This window comes from Mugil cephalus, chromosome 14 (genome assembly GCF_022458985.1).
Source record: "Mugil cephalus isolate CIBA_MC_2020 chromosome 14, CIBA_Mcephalus_1.1, whole genome shotgun sequence".
Lineage (NCBI taxonomy): Eukaryota > Metazoa > Chordata > Actinopteri > Mugiliformes > Mugilidae > Mugil > Mugil cephalus.
In genome coordinates, this window is record NC_061783.1 from 20,636,445 (window position 1) to 20,655,761 (window position 19,317).

The 19,317-nt window shown below is 45.9% G+C and overlaps 2 protein-coding genes across 3 annotated transcripts in view; one reads left to right on the forward strand and one right to left on the reverse strand.

The window, feature by feature from the left end:
* Positions 1–916: 916 nt before the first annotated feature.
* LOC125020244 (golgin subfamily A member 4-like) lies at positions 917–3,123 on the reverse strand. Its single transcript, XM_047605582.1, has one exon. It carries the CDS (start codon positions 2,905–2,907, stop codon positions 1,330–1,332), a length of 1,578 nt encoding a protein of 525 aa, XP_047461538.1. The 5' UTR covers positions 2,908–3,123; the 3' UTR covers positions 917–1,329.
* An 8,261-nt stretch (positions 3,124–11,384) lies between these two features.
* cica (capicua transcriptional repressor a) overlaps positions 11,385–19,317 on the forward strand; it is a 38,739-nt gene continuing 30,806 nt past the window's right edge. For both annotated transcript variants that reach the window (XM_047606043.1, XM_047606044.1), the window contains exons 1-2: positions 11,385–11,582; positions 15,018–18,784. In XM_047606043.1, coding sequence (XP_047461999.1) covers positions 15,251–18,784 — 3,534 coding nt within the window. In that variant the 5' untranslated portion in view covers positions 11,385–11,582; positions 15,018–15,250. The remainder of the gene's footprint in view (positions 11,583–15,017; positions 18,785–19,317) is intronic.

The window sequence follows — 19,317 nt, forward strand, 5'->3', positions numbered from 1 at the left end:
TATTACTGGATAATTTAAAATATTTTCTCACCCACAGTTCTCGTAAGCTAGCAGCTAGTCGACCACTTGCTGCATGCTCCAATTTCTGCTCCAATTAAGCAACAAAACGGTACGTACATGATTTTCAGCAGCTAATCCCTGAAAACGGTGGCCTGCGAGGACCAACGGCGACAATCGCGAAACTCCCTGGAGGCAAACAATAATATAACAGTGCTATTTATTGATGCACTTTATTGTCTTCCAAAGGAAATCACAAATGTGCAATGACTTCCTTTGGATGATAAATATGAAGTCAGATAATCCACCATGTTTATTATTTATGTAAATTAGAACACACTCACAAGTACAATTTTATTCCTGTGTTTTTATTTATTTTATTTATTTTTAATGAAATCAACAAACTACACTCCCCTGCCAGTACATTAGGTACACTAGTTGAAAAAACAGACACATTCTGATGTAACATTGTCTGACTGGTTGGATACAGTCCTTCTGTGCATACTGTCATATACTTGAACATAATATGTTATATATTTGCTGGACTCCAGGCTCATCATGTGTAATCCTGCACTAGGGTTGTTGAGGTTACTGGAGCCTATCCCAGCTGTTCATCGGGCGAGAGGCGGGCTACACCCTGGACAGGTCGCCAGCGTATCGTAGGGCTAACAGGTAGACAAACAACCATTCACACGCACACCTCGGGTCAATTTAGGGTCACCAATCAGCCTAACAAGCATGTGTTTGGGGGTGGGAGGGAACCGGAGTACCCGGAAGGAACCCACGCGGATACAGGGAGAACATGAAAGCTCCACCCAGAAAGGCCCGAGCTGGACTCAAACCTGGACCTTCTCGCTTGGAGGCATCAGCGCTAACCACACATTCTAATAGCCTACTTATTCTGCATATTCTTATTGCACTGGTTTACACTTTGAGTAGGAGCTGCTGCAACGGAAAGTAATTCTGATTCAGTTAAAACACAAAGGACGCTTCCACCACTGTTTTGATCGGTGGGCTCGCCTTCTCACAAGTGTACCTAATCAAGTGGCAAGTGAGTTATGTCATTTGGTGTGTGGGAAGAAACCGAAGTGCTCGGGGTAAACCCACAGCAACCAGTAATTACTGAGATGCTGTCGTTGGCGCTGCTTACGTTTATCCTGTGTTGTCTGTGTGTGTGGTCTTTTTAACATTGGTGGCTGTCTCGATCTCGAGTTTAATCTTCAACTGATGGCAAATCATCATCCACACGTGGCTTTATGTAAATGAGTCTTTAATTTAAAGGCACACTCAACATCGTTTCTGCTGGCAAAGCTGGTCATCCACACTGAGTCGTCATGGTCCCTCTTCTACAGTATCTGCTGGAGCTGGGACGACCTCCAGGACTTTCTTATTGAACCAGGAACCTACCTCCTGGTACCTTCTGGTACCTTCTGGTACCTTCTGGTACCCTCTGGTACCTTCTGACTTTGTTGCCCTTTTAAGCAGTAAGCTCTGAGTTTTCACTTTTTTCGTTAACTCGTGACTCGTCCTCCGCTCTTCGTTGAGTATCTCAATGAAACTGCTCATCTCTGTCGTGTGATTGGTTTTCATACACTCTATTTGTGCCTCCAGGTGTTGGATCTGACTTCGCTGAGCCTTGGTGACGTTTTCGTAACGTTCCACCTGTTTGGCGAGATCGTTCATCTTAAATTCCCGCCCAAATTGTGCGGCATGCATGTTCTTTTTAATGTCATCCGTGAGATATATATCTCTCAGACCGAGGACTGACTTTTTCAGTTTGTTTGGATAATTAACTAGATCCACACAGTCCTGCAGCTTTTCCTTGAAACGCAGCTGATACGTTTCCATGTGGCTGATCTTCTCCTTCAGCTTGGTGACCTCTGGCTCCTTGGACTTCAGTGCAAGACTCAGACGATCGAGCTTCTTAGTTTGTTCCTTGTGTGTTTTCTGGAGCATCAAGAGCTCGTCTGAACTATTTTTTTCTCTGTCTTCTTTTTTCTGCTGCTCCTCTTCTAGTTTCGCGACTTTTGCCTTCAGCTCTTTAACTTGACAGTCCAAGGAAGCGCTTTTGTTCTTTTCTTTTACAAACTGAGCCTGCACTTCTCGCCATTGTTTTGTTAACAGAAGGATCTCAGAAGCGTTGGCTTTAATCTCATCGTTCAGGTTTGCTATGTGGAGCTTAGACTTCTTCACTTCCTGAGTCGTACTCAAGAGCGCCTTCTTCTGAACTGTTAAGTCCTGTTCCAGCTCTTTTACCTGCCTTTCCAGATACCGACACTTACGTCGGTCCTCAGCAGTAAAAGGCCCTGCGCTGCTTTGCTGCTCGACGATGGCTTCCTTTGATTTTATATGTGCCTCTAAAAGCACCACATCAAATTTGTAATTAACCTGAGCTTGACGAAGCTCCTTTCTAAGGTTTTCCACCTCTTTTTCGTGTTGGCTTTTCATTTCAGCCATGTCATTTTGTGCCTTGTCTTGCTGTTGTTTCAGTAACTTCGATGAATTTTCCTCCAGCCGAGCGCATTCCTGTTGGTACGTTTTAGCCTCTGCTCTGGCTAATTGAAGCTGCTGTTCCAGCTCCGTCACAGTTTCTTTGTGATATCTCTTACGTTCTTGTAACTGTGATTCCAGATTAACGGCGATGGTGTCTTCTTTGACCTGGCTCTCCAACGCTAAAGTCTTGAGGGTGTTCTTAAACTCCTTCTCTCTTGTTTGGGAGGTGTTAGTTAGATCCTTCTCCCTTTTTTTGCCTTCTTCAACCTGCTCCTTGAGTCTGGCATTTTTGAGCTTAAGATCTTCTATTTCTGACGTTAGCTCGGTAATAGTTTCTGTCCATGTTTTCTGGTGTACGACAGATGTTTCTTGACACCACTTCAACTGCTCCTTGAGGATTTTGATTTCCTTCTCCATTTGTCCTTCTTAGGGTCAGTGTTTTAACAATGGCAGAAAAATGTCTTTATGGTTTTATCTTTAAAATCTTACTTAGATATGAATTGAAACAAACTGCTTGTCTGTCACAACTTTCACTGGTTAGTGTTGGTCAATGTGGCCTCTTCAGTCTGTTTTAAAGGGTTGAGAATATGAAGTCGTCACATGACGTCCTGAGTGGCTTTTTTTCACCTTTGCTTTGATCTTGTTTCTGTCAGTTATGTTGTGTGGGCGGAGCCAGTCATCCTTGTTGCTATGCAACGTCGTTAAAGGTAAACACGTGGTCATGTGACCTGCCTCAACCCGGAAGGGTTCACTGTGATGGGAACCACTTTTGTTTTGACTGTTTGACTGAATTATTAGAGTCAGTTCATTAAAGTCATGATCCGTTCAATTTATTCGTGCTCGCTAACTGATTCACAGACTGACTCGCTGAAAATACGCGGCGGTTCTGTTTTTCCCGCTTGGAAACTCCGTCATCACGAGTAGATTGAATTTCAAATGATAAAGCAAATTTCACATTACATCTTAAACTAAATGGCTTCTACAGGCATCTAAATTTCATAAACCATTTTATTGCTTTATTGCCCTTCACACTTGCCAGTCAATCAGGATCATCTATTGTCATACACTCTTAAAATTGTTATTTCTGTAAACATATTTCTGGTTGCTCATGCCTGGTCATATTTCTGGGTTATTTGAGGTGTTATAAACACATTGCTCATTTCCCCTGACAATCATGGAACATAAGTGGTTTAATGTTTTGATTTAAACCTCCAAAAAATGATCAAAACTAAAAAAAAACAAAAAACAAAGATCCCAAGTTTATGTCTCAGGTACTTTATATTTGTTTGTTGACTACCTAAATAGCTCCAGAATTCCCTGTTACATTCTTTATGGATAAATGTGCAGATCACCATGAAATCTGACTGATTGGAAAAAGATAGAAGTAGGGTAATGTTTGATTATTTGTAATTTTATTTATGTCCTAACCTCTTAATAGAGCTCTGGCTCCACCTGCTGGTCAGGTTATAATTGAACATATAAACCCACATTTCAGTCTAGACTGGTCTGGTCTGTCGGGAAACTCACTACTAATGAGGGAAAGTCCCACTGTGGAGGTAACTGAGTGAAAATTTTAACGTTTAACATTTAACATTTCAGTTTGATCTTTTACATTTACATAAATTCCGATTCTTCTTTTTTTTCCATCTGCCTCCCAGACATTGGTATGGAAATGTTAAATACAGCAACTTTCCAGAGAAGTCAAAGTATGGTCATGTTGGTTTAATGAAGCTAAGTAATAATATTAAGGGAAATTAATTAGTTTTAGGCTTGTTAGCTACCCGTGAAGCGATAAGTTAAAAAAAGAAATAAATAAAAAATAAATAAATAACGAGAAACAAAGTAAAGCAACTAGTGTTCATATTATAAATTATATAAATTTATTATGGATATATTAATGTTTATTTTTTATTTTTTCATCGCTGTAAAAAATAAATATTGAAAAGACGGCCTGGTGGTTGCCTGGCAACCAGCCAAGAGTACCGGAAGTTAGCGTACAACTTAAAGCTAAGTTGCAATGAACGCTAAAAGGATGCTTATATTTTTTTTTTCACTTAAATATTTATAACAAATTAGATAACCTGTGTTCATTACTGAGTCATATATGCTGCTGGACACATTTTGTCATTTGTGGTAAAAGTTAAGCAAGTTATTTCCCTCATTTTCAATCGTTATTGCCTTATACCCAAAGGGGAAGTATCACAAACTATTCATAAAGAAAGGAAAACATATTCTGCAATATTGTGTTGAAAGACTAAATATTACTTCATAATTTTAAATGGAAGTGTTAAAATATTTTCTTTGACATTTCTGTTTCCACATTTTCAAAATCCTGTCAATGGATCTGTTTGTCATTCGTTTCCATCTCTCTCCCACCCACAGTTCTCGTCGTCCTCCGCCCGTGATGTATCTGAAGCGTTCGTTGGTCTCTGCAGGGGGACAGGGCGTGAGGTTAAAGTGCAGCTGACTGACAGGCTGTTTGGCCTCCAGGGGAGAGGGGTTGTTGTCTGGCTGAAGACCGAGGTCAGAGGTCACGGTCCAGAGAGGCCGAGACAGAAACCAGATCACAACAGAAGGCTAATTATCATGCGCTGTAGCTGGACCCCTGCTGGGACCCCGGCCTCACTTTCACCAGTGGGTCACAGTGAAACCTCTGGACCCTTCAACGTTTAAAATCTGGTGAGATATGTGCCATTAATATCCTGTTTATTATTTTATGTGTTATGTATTTACCTTCAAAGGGAAGGGGGGCCAAAATAAACCACAAAGTATTTCAGTTTAACCTCCTGAGACCCTGCATCCTCATACGGGGACTTTAAGTTTTAGGTTTGTGGCAGCGTATTGTTCTCCATTTAAACTTTTATCTTCTTAATTAAATACTAATTAGTGTAAAAACATGACAGTCGGTAATTTCAGAGGATTCATTCTACAGCTGATGACGTAATAAAAGTGGACAAGGTACAAAACCTCATCAGATTTTACAGTAGACACTTGTTTATTTATGCTTATGAACTTTTCTAGTTTAATATGACACAGTTTTTATTTATAACTTCACTAAGTACTCGATTGAAGACACTGGGACTTCATTAGTTGCAATTTTGCTGTTGCACAGCAAAGTTCAGACATGAAAACTGATATATTTTGTTACGTATCAGTGATTTTATTATAATATTGAGTGAAATAATCCCTGTGTACACACATGAGGACATGATTTTATACTAAAAAAAAACAACTTCCTGTTCAAAGATAATGCAGATAAAGAGAAAATTGAGAAATGCATTAAAGCTAAACTCAGTGAAGTCTAGTTGACTCACTCAGTCGGTCTCCATGTGCAGAGGATTACTTGCGGACAGTTGCGTACCTGAGCAGCACCAGCAGCAGCAGCAGGTCTTTGAGTGTATTTCTGGAGGCAGATTGTCCTCGTGGCTCATTGAGCAGCGTCCTCGGTAATGAGGAGTCATTATCCGTGAGAGTCGCGAGAAGGGAACGTCCGCTAGCTGCTGCTCAGATCAGCGGCCGGGTCAGTTTGTTCTCACCCCCGATGTTTCTCTGTGGCAGATTGACGACTAGATTCAAGAGAAGCAGGTGTTTCAGGATTTAGGAAATGAGTCGAGGTTGAACGAGTCGGAAATCACAAATGTCACAGCACATTATGTACTGAAATAAAAAATACAATGGAAAGCAATAGGTGTACGTTTGCCTCAAATGTAAAATATGTGAATATAAATGTAGTTCTTGTTTACAGCTTCATGCATGCATTTCCAATATTTAATGCAGACATTTTTGCTTGTTTTTACCATTGATATCCAGCTTTTGAAAGGCAGGGACCAGTCAATTCCTGGTTAAAATGATTTAAAACAGCTACCAGCTCGACCCAAAACATCACAATTTAACAGTTTGTATCAGAAAAGGTGTCTGGAATTATTTATAATTAATTATTATTGTTATTCTCTTTTTCTTTTTATGAAAAAAATCATTTAATAAGTAACATTAATAACAATATTAATGAAATGGACACAGTTTAGACAATTATTTAGTTATTTAACTTAAAAAGATTAGTTTTCAATCTTTACAAAGATTACAAAGACAAAGCGTCAAATACAATATATTAATAAATAATATATTAATAAATTATTATAATTCAAACAGAGGAGACAGCGCCATCTACTGAGCTGCTGCAGATAATACAGACGCCAATAAACCTCATAACTCTTGCTTATTTCTTCTCATTATTGTATTTCCCTTCACCTCCGACTGATCTGTGAGTTCAGCTGTGTATTTGCAAACGCGATTCACTACATTCGGAGGTAAACACAAGTTTATTTCTGAGGATGAATGATTGTATTGGAAGTGTGACAAAATTAAGCCATTGCGAAGTTACATGTTTCTTATTTGAGGTCATTTAAATTAGGAAAACTGTTGTTATTATGTGCTGGACTGTACTTAAAGTTTAAAAGATGTTGTTATTAGATTGTGCTGTGTTCTTTTTAATTAGTGACCAGTTAAATAATGGGAGTGAGCTTAAAAATACTGAACTTAGAGTCGTGTATCATACAACAAGTTATGTTGAAACCACTGCGTTGGATGTGTTTAACTCCGCACGATCGAAAATTGACAAGTCTCTTACGAACACGAGTTTACCCATAATGCGGCACATTTATATTTTCACAGCTTCACATGTGTGAATTTTAACGTTATTTGTTGAACTTGGAAACTGCAGAGCAGATAAGAACTCACACTCTACTAGAGTATTTCTAGCTGAAGCTGTTTTGCTCTTTAACAGTTGAAGTTACTCATTTACAGTGGTGTGAAAAAGTGTTGGCCCCTTCGCTGATTTCTTATTTCTTATTTTTATTTTTTGCATGTTCACACTTAAATGTTTCAGATCGTCAAACAAATTTAAATATAAGTCAAAGCCAACACAAGTAAACACAAACACCTTCATTTAAACTTTCAATGGACTTTAAATGAAGGTTTTTATCTTTGGAGAGTTCAGCATAACCACCTTTTTAAGGTTTTTCCACACCATCTCAATATGATTCAGGTCAGGACTGTGGCCACTCCAAAGTTTTCATTTAGTTTTTCTTCATCCATTCAGAGATGGACTTGCTGGTGTGTTTTGGATCATTGTCCTTCTGCAGAACCCAAGTTCTCTTCAACTTGAGGAGAATTCATGGTTCCATTCATCACAGCAAGTCCTCCAGGTCCTGAAGCAGCAAAACAGCCCCAGACCATCACAACACTACCACCACCAGATTTTACTCTAAGTATGAAGTTCTTTTTCTGAAGTGTGGTGTTACATTTACACCAGATGTAATCAGATACACATCTTCCAAAAACTTTTGTCTCGTCAGTCCACATAGAATCTTCCCAAAAGTCTTGGGGAAATGTTTTCTGGCCAAACTGAGACGAGCCTTTATGTTCTTTTAGCTCAGCAATGATTTGGGTCATTTTAGCCCAGTCTCTCTTTTTTATGGTGGAGTCATGAACTCTGACCTTAACTGAGGCCAGTGAGGCCTGCAGTTCTTTGGATGTTGTTGTGGGGTCTTTTGTGACCTCGTGGATGAGTTGTCGCTGAGCTCTGGTGGTGATTTTGCTCCTGGGAAGGTTCACCACTGTTCCATGTTTTCTCCACCTGTGGATAATGTCTCTCACTGTTGTTCCAAAGCTTCAGAAATGGCTTTAGAACCTTCTCCAGAGTGATAGATCTCAATTACTTTCTTTCTCATTTGTTCTTGGATTTTGTTGGATCTCTGCATGATGACCTTTGAGTATTTTGATTCTTCTTCAGACTCGTGGCAGGACTTTGAACTAGGTTTGATATTCTGATCAGGCCTGGGTGTGACTAGAGAATTTGAACTCAGGTGTGATAAACCACAGTTAATAGCACCTTGTCACACAGGGTCATGTAGGTTTGGATTTTCCCCTCTATAGTAATAAAAAAAAAGACCAACCTTGCATTTTGTGTTTACTTGTGTCTTTTTTGTCTTATATTTAAATTTGTTTGATTATCTGAAACATTTAAGTTAGTTAAACATGCAAAAAATAAGTAATCAGGAAGGAGGCCAAGCACTTTTTCACACCACTATGTATGATCCATGTATGAAATGGGGTGTGCATCCTAATTAAAATTAACTCCGCCTTAACCTTAACTTAAACTGCACCAATCAGCCCTAACATTATGACCACTGACATGCGTGAACAGTACAAATTATCTTGTTATCGTGACTTAATGCTGGTTCTGATAGAAAGGAGTCAGAGCACACAGAGGATCAGGGTTTGTTTTGTATATTTTGTGTAGCTGCAGACTAGTCAGGGTGTCCACTGATTAAAGCTCCTGAACTGGACCTTGGAGCAGTGTAGGAAGGTTTGTGATATGTTGAATCGTGTGCGTAGCTGGCTGGAGGCATCGCTTACCTGAGGACCACATGGCAACAGGAGGCACAGTGGTGAAGAAATCAAGCTGCTTGAGGCAATGTGATGATTTGAACTTGGCTCTTTCAACGAAATGACTAGTTCAAGGTTTTGACTTTGGCCTGGAAATTCTCCAAATCCCGTTCCAATGTGATGGACAAACAGGTCTGATCCATGGAGGCCTCACCTCTCAAAATGTGGTCATTATGTTATTATCTAGATTTAAACTTCCTACTTTAACACTTTTTTTTTTTTTGTTCATCATCCAGTGCTCTCAGCTGATATTAGTTATTTAAAGTTTCCATAGATAGTTGCAAATATACATTATCTCTGAGTGACTCTACACTGTGGATTTCAGGTGCCGGGCTCTTAAATCAACTGTTCATCTACTCAACTTCGAACTGTCTGTGGAGAAGAGTCGAACTCATCTCGCTCTCGGGTTTGTTCTTTTTTTGAAACACTTGAATGGGAGTGTGTTGGAGTGTCGGGTCAGACGTGGTTCTCTGCAGGGTCTCTGGAGCTGTTTAGCGGTTAAGTGGTCATAATGCATTTAGTGTAAAGCGACTGGGATTGATGGAGGGGAGTGGGGGGGGCTTATCCACAGCTCTCCACCTCATTCTTAGAAAGTGCTCGGAGGTGCTAATACCGGCGGGATTTATGGTGCTCATTCACAAACACTCTTTACCGCCTGTCTCCTGGTAGCCTCCAACACCAACAGCAACAGCAACAACAACAACAGCCCGTCCTTCTTTACAAACTCCACTCTTTCTGTCTGGAGCGTTTGCAGACACTAAAATCTCTAAAGTCTCTGCCTCTCTCTCTCTCTAATGTCTCCCGACGGCGCCTTACGAAACCAGCCTCCCCGCAAAAGTTGCGTGCTCGCTGTACTCGCCCTACATTTTTTCCGAACGCACACTAGGACGCTGCTCTTCACGTCCACAGTGACCGAGCAGTCGCAGGGAGACTGCAGCAGTGCTTCTCCTGTGAAGGGTGTGGAAGATGTCTGGAGATCCCACTAGTTCGTTCTGCACTAATGTGTGTATGGGGGGGGGCATTTCCACAGATTTGTGAGTCACAAGTTGCCATGAAGTGTGTACTGTAAATACATGACGCTGACCTCGTGTGTACGGGTCTTTCCTGTGCAAACTAATAATAAACCTGCCGTGTGTATGTTGTATGTGCAACTTGTTTGCATGGAGGCTGTATTGATATGCTACGTGCTTGCTAAGGCTAAGCACAGTGTGTTTCTTTATGTGTGTGTGTGTGTGTGTGTGTGTGTACACCAAGACACGTACAGCTTATGTAACGCCCAGGCATGTTATAACTACACTGCGCCTGCTGTGTGTGTGTGTGTACGTGCTTTGCTTATAAGCCCAGTTGTGTGTAGCTGTGCAAAGTGTGTATGTGTGCGTGTTGTGTGCGACGCTGCAGCTCTGTATCATCATTGACCAAAACTCGCCATCTGTGCCTGCGAGCTATAGGAACAGCGTGTCGCACTGCTTCACACACGGAGATCCACACACACCAGCGAAATCACAACGGGATGCCACTTTTTTTTTTTTTTTTTGCGTGTGCACCCATGCAGACTTTATTTAGCCTGTTTGTGTTGTATTCTTTGGTGTATTACAGCCTGTACCTGCTCCCAACGTGTTAGTGTGTGTGTGTGTGTGTGTGTCTCTGTGTGCAGGGAGGGAGGCCCACGGTGTATATGGATCACCCTGTCTTAGGAACCACAATCCCACGGCTGGACTCACAACTCACTCACTGGGGTTTCACTCTTCCTGTTTGGCCAAGCTGATGGCAACAAGCATAATGACCTCACCGCAGCACTCGGTCATTGGCCTGCAGACCCCGCGGCTCTCCGCCAATCACGCGCCGCTCCGGTGACGTATGGCGTCCTGCGCGCGTCCTGATTGGCCGCGGGGGGCGGGGGCGGGACAAAGGAGACGGTGGCGCTGTGTAGCTGTGTAGGGCGAATCTGATTAGCTGGGAAGTGAGGAGGATGGAGCGAGAGGAAAGCATGAGAATTTGGGAGTTGGTGTTCTCCGGGGCTCCTGTTGAAACTACACTCCACCTGTGGCTCACGGTGGAGTCGGGGGAGTTAATTCATGCGCATAAATAGCCACGAATAGTCAAAATATTAAATAAACCGCGGCTTTAAAGTCCACTAAAATAACCAAAATTTAACAGAGAGCTCGTGTTGTGGTGTTAAAAATAAGACGGGGTGAACAGAGGAGGAAACAAAGGTGGAGATGTGCCTCTAGAAAGTCGCAGACATACCCACATTGACCGCAGCAGCCTGGCTCTCCCTAACAGCTGTTCTCTGTTTTCCCACACCCCGATTGGCCGCTTTGACCCGTCAATCAAATCCGCTTTGACACGTCGCCCCGCCCCCGCCCCTTTTACGCGGCGTCCCATTGGCTACTGTACGCGTTCCTGCGCCCTGATTGGCCGCCCGGCCTGGTTGTCAAGGCTTCGGGGGCTTCATTCACCATTTTGCGACTGTAGTGTAGAATGTACGGGGCAGTAGTTTTTTCCTCCTTTTTTAAGTTGCTTCGCCGGAGAAACATGAGCTAACCGGCGGGCTAAGGACGACTGGCCACCCTGCCCTGTGTCACCAGGCCCGAGTCAGCAGAGAAACACGCCCGGGGAGGGGGGGAGTTACTACATTAGCTCCGGTGAGTACGAGCTGCCTACAAATCTTCAAATCCTGCAGCACTGCGGTGGGGCTTGTTGTGCTTGCTTGCTTGCTAACGTTGTTCGTGTTTACTGTGGCCCGTAATAAAAGCAGTGTTAGCAGAGCCACTGAGCTGTCACAGTTTCCTATATATATATATGTGTGTGTGTGTGTTTGTGTGTGTGGCCTGTGAAGAGGAGCTCAGGGCGGAATGTGTGTCGGGGTATTACAAGAAAAAAAAAAAAAAAAAAAAAAAAAAAGGGAGCGGTGCGGCTAGACATAGTGAGCTTGAAACTTTTCCACTAGAAATAAATTCAACGCCATTTACAGACTTCTCAGCAGCGACACTTACGCATCTCTTATGAAAAGTCCTCGCTTGTCATTCCTCCTCGTCTTCCTCTTTTTTTTTTCTTTTCATGAATCAACGTGGCTGTTTTTTTGGGGGGGTTTAATGTGCGGCCTTGGACTAGTTTGTTGCAACGTATTGACACTTTGTTTCTTTTAATTTTTTATTATTATTACAACACGGCTGCAAGAGTGCGCACAACGGAGGAGGGTCAATACAAAGTTGCTGTTAATACAAAGACTGCTTTAGCTGTATTTTCACACGGCTGTCACTTTCGGATCAGGGCCTTCAAAAGCAGCTCACTTTGTCCCCATCTGTTTGGGACATGTCCCACGGGGGGGATACGAGTCGCGTAAGGTGGCTTTAAGAGGTCAATATGCTCGTTAAACCGGTTATTTTAACCGGTGACAGTGAGTAGAGGATTTCCAAAGAGGCCTTGTGTGTGTGTAGTCGAGGCCTGGTCGCTTCTTGCCACGGCCTGCAGTGTTGTGTAGTAAAAAAAACTGGTAGTAATCGTTGTACTACGAGGGCTTGACACGGTACTACCCAGCCAGGTAACCAGAAGTGACAACACACCCAAAGCCTGTGTGTTTGTATTTTTCTTGCTTTGGGCCTTTTTTTGTCCACAAACACTTTTGATATATATTTACTTTTACCTTTGCCCCGTTTTTTTTTTTTTTATTCAGCTGTGTAGTAATCATGTCATTAACTTTTAAATGTGGGCTCTGCTGATAAGTTTTGAATGTCACTCAGCTGCGTGCAGGTCTGAAATGTTTAAATACTTTTTAAAGATTTAAAGGTTTTGTTAAGTTTACACAATCTTTTTCGGGGGACTGTTATAGTGCAGTTAAGGGGCAAGAAAATCCTGCTTCGCCTGCAGTTTTGTGTGCATATACTCACGTCGTCAGTTCCTTAGGTACACGAGTTCTCATGTCACAGCCCTGCACTGAATTTTCTTCCGATCTTCAGCTTAATCTTGAAACGTATCATCATTTTTGGAGTTGACTGACTAAAAAAAAAAAAAAAAAAAAAAGTGTTTCCATTATTCTGAAAGGTTAGAATAATAGGAACATGCGTGGCTACAGGCACAATACGACAGTACGACAAACCACAGCCTCCAAAATGAAAACACAGCTGACTCAACGGGCTTTATTTTAAACAAACGCCAAATACCAAGCTGTAATTCACATGTTTTTCGCTGGTGTACCTAATGAAGTGTGTGTGTGTGTGTGTGTGTGTGTGTTATAATAAGTTGATTAAATTTATACTCGTCGCACTGAGGAAGGTTGTATTTTCTAATCATATGCGACACATTATAAATGCCGCACGAAAAATAGGAAGATAATGTATTCGACCGATTGGCGAACACGAAACGTAAGCGTCACGGGCCTACTTCAGCTCCCGTACGAGCTCCATATTTCACATAGTGTAGTGTGCATTGCGTCAGTTTGCCTTTAAGCTGTTATCATAAGGCCCATGACTCTGACACCAGCTGTTGTACACAGTGCACTACTGAGTAAACACATGTAGCATACCTCTATCGTGACCAAGTAAGGCCTGCTGCCAAATTATTTTATGATGGCCGTCCTAAACAGGGATTTACATAGAGCACAGTGACGGCTGTGAGCTCTGAGGCTCTCTGTGTGTGGGTGCCTGTGTGTGCACTATCAACTGTCATCACATAGATGTTTGCCGTGTCTGTGTGTGTGTGTGTGTGTGTGTGTGTGTGTGTGTGTGGCCTTGAGACAGGCGGCACTCATCTCTGAAAATGGATTTCTCTCCAGCCGATATGATGTGGCAGATATTAAAAGGGACCTGAATGAATGCGAGCCTTCACAGACAAACAGGAAGGCAGCAAAAGGGAACAGAGACGGAGAGAGGCTGGTGGGAGGACGGATGTAGAAACAGGGACAGACAGGCAGACATGTAAGTTAACAGGCAGCCGAGCTGACAAGTAGACGTGCCTGGTGGTGGTTGATAGATGTCAAGGCTGAGCATCCTGACAGTCGGTATCACAGTGAAAAAATTGCCGTTTTTCATTCCCGCTCTTATACACATGTTGTCTTTTGTTGAGACTCGAAGTTTGAAGAAATGAAGCGGGCTGTGACCTGAGACGAGACGGCAAACAAACCAGTTAAATGACAACAGTTACCCCCCCTCGCCCTTCAACAGGTCATCAGGATCATTACGTTTTTTACTTTCCAAACGGAGGCAGGAGCGTGAATGAGAACAGTGTGGAATAGGAGATATTCTGAATGACTCTGGCGTGGCTAAGAGCGCTAGTGAATGACTCTGGTGTGGAATAACAATTATTTCTGAACAACTCCGCTGCTTTTCTGGATGACTGCAGCACAAAATTGAGGACAGAGACTAAGTGGAAGGCGAAGGAGTGAGACACGGAGAAAAAAGGAAAGAAGGACAAATAAATAAAAATCGATATCTGAGGAAGAGGACGCAGGCAGGGGATGCAAATGAAAGCGTGATAGTAGCAAATAGAGAGAGAGAGAGAGAGAGAGAGAGGAATAAAGTAACGGGAAGTTAGGTAATGGTCTTCCACAGGAAATGGAGTTTGTAGGGGCGGATTGACTCTGCTTTGAAATACATAGATAAAGGTCGCCACAGAGAGAAAGAGAGAGCGAAAGGGAGGGTTTCAGTATGTGAGCGAAGAAGGAATTCCCCCGCCTCTACTGCCCCGGCCAAGAAGTATAGTGGTGTTTGTGAGAGGAGTGCATGCAGAGAGGCTTGTCTGGGCAAATTGCTAAGTACTCCTCAGTGTTTCCATGCCGTGTTGTAAGCCTACATTGTGTTTACCCTACAATATGGCCTACTGTTTTCAATATGTACCTGGTATGCATGCAGGCCTTGTGTAATGTGAGTAGGACCTGTTATGTAATGGATTAATGTGTAATGAATTTGTGTATGAGTCATATTCATTACTACTCTTACAAAATGGTGCATCATTTAGCAGGGAATCGTTTTTTTGGAAATTAATGGTTATATATGTTTGTAAAAGTCATGCTTGCAGTTATTATGTCTGAATGTGTTTGCCACATGAGTAACCCACACTCCCCCCCCTTTTTCTTCTTTCAGAGTCTATGGAATAAGGTGGGCAAGTGCCGAAGTCGCGCAACAAAGACAAGACAGGATGAGAGAAAGAGGTCCCGGCAGAGGAGAGAAATAGAGAGAGAGGAGGAAGGAGAAGAAACCAAAAAAAAAAAAAAAAAGTGAGGAAAGAGAGCAAGAGAGGAGGAACGCCAAGGAGAATCTCTGGGATAAATAAATAAAAAGAGTTGTTTGGAGAAAAGGGCAAACTAGATGAAAAGATGAAGCCGTTAAAAAAGCAGGGCCGGCGCTCCCCTCCCTCCACCCGGGCCAAAGGGGGGAAGCGTCGCGGAGCGGGCGATGCCCCGGAAGGAGGAGAGAAGAGAGACTCTGACGAGAACCAAGACAGAAGCAGATCCCCTCAAAGCCGAACTCCCTCTTCTTTTTCCTCCAACTCGCACTCGGACTCGTCTCAGGTGGATCTGATGATGAGGGAGAGGGAGCCGTCCGAGGGCGAGGGGCCGCACCGAGAAGGGCTGTCGTCGGAGACGACGGTGTCGCTCGTGATGGATCCCGGGAAGCTGTCGACGTCCTCCTCCGACGACAGGCCGGGGAGGTCGGCGGCGGGCTACGGCAGCCACTGTGACAGCGGCGGGAGCAGTTGTAGCAACAGCAGCACGCCGAGCGCCAACAACAGCCCCAACCCCGCCTCCAGCCGAAAGACCGCCACCTTCAAGGCCCGCGTTCCCAAGAAGAAGTACACCTCCGAACACTGCTCGTCTACTACTGCTGGTAACCATGGCAACCCCGCATCCTGCACGCCTCCTCCTCTTACTCTGTGCAGTAGTGTCCCCAACCAGGGTTCAACGGGTCCGGGAGTCGACGTCGGCGCCTCGCACTCTGACGGCAACAACCAGAGCAGGGTTCTGATGGAGGACTTCCACAGAAGGACGACCGGCAAAGAGGGGCCTCGGGACTCTCCGGGACCCCCTACCTTGTTGCTTGGAGTGGAGAGGGAAGGACCTGGAGGAGGAGGAGGAGGAGGTGGAGGTGGTGATGGGGCGATGGATGCAGAGAGAGTGTCGCCCAGCCCCCTGCCACGCTGTTCCTCAACAGACACCGCCAGCGAACACTCCGCCGACCTGGAGGTCGTTGGCGACACGCATCCCATCACGCAGATGTCCTCACATCCACGCAGCCTCCCCGATGCACTGTCCGACGCCCTGGCCAAAGGATTGAAGAATCAACGCATCCTCGCCCGCCAGCTCAGGAGAAGAAGCCACGAGGACGGAGGAGTCGACAAGAGGGACGACGGGTGGAGTTCAAACTTGGTGTTCCGGGCCGGCGTCGTCCGTAAGGTCAGCGGCGAATACGGAAGCCTGGAGGTACAGCTGAACGGGGAGAAGACACTGTGTCGCTATCCGTATCGACACGACAGCCCTCCAGGGGTGGTGGACATTATCCTAGATGCCCCCCCACCTGGTGTTCATCAGATACCCACTGGCACTCGTGTCTGTGTGCCGTTTGGCAATGAAGATGGCCAGGAGGGCCAGTGGCAGTGGTACCGAGAAGGTGTGGTGACCCGGGTAGACACACACCCTGCGGTGGCCAACTGCTACCGAGTCCAGCTCTCCGAGGAAAGATCTCATTCTGTCGACGAGGAAGGAGAGAGCAGAGGTCCCCCCCAGGCGGTGTGGGTTTCCCGACAAACACTCCGGCTTCTGGTGCCACCGTGGGACCTGGATTTACCATCTGGCGGAGGACGCGAGGGGGACGAAGGGGACCGAGACAAGGACCGAGAGCAGGAGGAAAGGGAACAGATGGAGGTGGAGCAGGAGGTGTGTCTCCTGAACCGGCAAATGAACACTGGCATAGGGTCTATGTTGGGGAGAGGGATGCCCTACTCAGGAATTGTCCCCGTTTCCTCCACTTCGGGCCACAACATTCCCTCCCCCGTAACTCAACCGTTCGTCCCGCACCTGGCCCCCAGCCGAGAGTGGGAAATTGAGAAAGACCTGGAGAGGGAGAGGGACCTCCAGAGGAAACAGGAAAGAGAGCGCGAAAGGGACAACAGCGTAAAACAGCAGCAGCAGCAGCAACAACAGCAGCAACACCACACGTACATGCCACTCACCCCTGAAGAAGACATGGAGGTGTCCCACTTCAACATGGTTCCAATGGGGCCAATCATACCCGGGGCCAAACCGATGACAATGTCCCAACACCGCCACATTGTCTCCAAGCCCCCGCCTGGCTACCTCAATCCCCACCTGTCCGTGGTGCGGGGCATCGGGATTTCCCCCGCCCACATGCCCATGAACGCCCACGCCCCTCCTTCACCTGTCCTGTTAGGCCTTGACCCAGCATCTGCAGCAGCTGCAGCAGTTGGTGCTGTCATTACCACCCCCCAGCTCCCTCCCCTGCCTCCCATCTCCTCCTCCACTACATCCTCATCCAGACTAGAGAAGGCCTCAGGGGGAGGTTCTGGCAGCGGCGGAGCAGGTGGTGGCGGTGGTGGTGGCGGTGGATCCGGCTCGGGTTCGACCTCCTCCTCCTCGTCGCGCTCCCGCACTCCGCTGACGGCCGCCCAGCAGAAGTACAAGAAGGGAGACGTGGTGTGCACGCCGACGGGAATCCGCAAGAAGTTCAACGGGAAGCAGTGGAGGAGGCTGTGCTCCAGGGAGGGCTGCTCCAAGGAGTCCCAGCGACGAGGATACTGCTCCAGGCACCTCTCAATGAGGACCAAGGAGATGGAAGCCAGCGGCGGCGGCCGGGAACGGGGCGGAGCCAGCAGCACGGGGACCCTGACGCCGTCCGACCTCCGGCTGGGCGGGGGTCGAGCCAGCTCGGAGTTCGACTGGGACGAGACGTCGCGGGAAAGCAGCGAAGCCAGCAGCCGCGGAGGAGACTCCCGCCCCCGCCTGGTCCTCCCTTCGCTGCTGCCCCAGGACCTCTCTCGATTTGACTTTGACGAGTGCGAGGCGGCGACCATGCTGGTCTCTCTGGGCGGCTCCCGCTCTGGGACGCCCTCGTTCTCCCCCATCTCCAATCAGTCACCCTTCTCCCCCACCCCGTCGCCCTCCCCGTCGCCTCTCTTCGGCTTCCGCCCCGCCAACTTCAGCCCCATCACCGCGACTTCCTCGCGCCGCCATCGTCACCTTAGTGGTACTAAGATGGGTACGCCCGGTGCTGAGAGAGAGCGCCACCTGTCAGGGATCGTGCCTACGTTTCAGACCAACCTCACTTTTACTGTCCCGATGAGCCCCAGCAAGAGGAAGCTCGACTCCCACCCGCCTCCCCCACTGCCTTCGATCCAGGACTACCAGACCAAACCTGAGCAGCAGCAACTAGTGGGAGTAGGGGGTGGGATGGTGGGAGACCCGACCCAGGCTCACAGCCCCGCCGCCTTCAGAGTCCTCTCCCCGCAGAGTCAACCCACAACCCCCTCCTCGCTCTCTTTCCCCCGTCCCCGAAGCGCTACCAGCAGGCCGCCGTCCTCCGCGGCCTCCACGCCGCCGCCCATGCTCGTGTCCCCGACTCCTCCCTCCCCGCTGCCCCAGGAACCCTCGCCACGCCGCATCGTGCCCCTCCGGGACTCCCCAGTCATCGTCCGCAACCCGGACGTCCCGCTGGCCAAGTTCTCCGACGGCCCCCTGGGAAGGAGAGAGAGAAGCAGGTCGAGGGATCAACACCAGCCCCAGCACGCGGCTCCTCCGGGCCTCCAGGCTCCCGTCCCCATCAACGGTGCTGCCACCAACGGCGCCGTGCTCCTGCGCAACCCCACACCCACATTGGTCCTGGTCACCTCCAGTTCAGTAAGTTCATAGCAATGGCGCATTTGTACAAATTTTTTCCGCAGTGTGTAATAGGCATAACATCATGACAATTGTGACTCATCTGAAGAATTAGCGTTTCCTGTGGTGTCTGGAAATAGTGCCTTTGCGTGCTATCGGTTTAGGACGGGGACCTTGTGCTGTTTTTTCATTTAATTACTCATGTCAGTGGTCGTAATGTTATGCCTGACCGGTGTATATATATATATATATATATATATATAGATATATATATATATATATATATATATATATATATATATATATATAATATTATAAATAAATTATAGTAGGAGAGGTACCACAGTTTTAATGGCTCAGTTTGTAAAGATAAGATAAGCTCTAAAATAACGGTTGATAATACCGTAATGTCGTTTTTTATTCACTAATTAACTTCATGCACAGTGGTGTGATGAAGTCCTCACAGCCCAGGACTGATTAGTCGATGATGATCGTGAGATTGAGGCTCGTTGAGGGACTTGTGGTGAAAGCACTTGCAGACGTCGTTGTTCAGT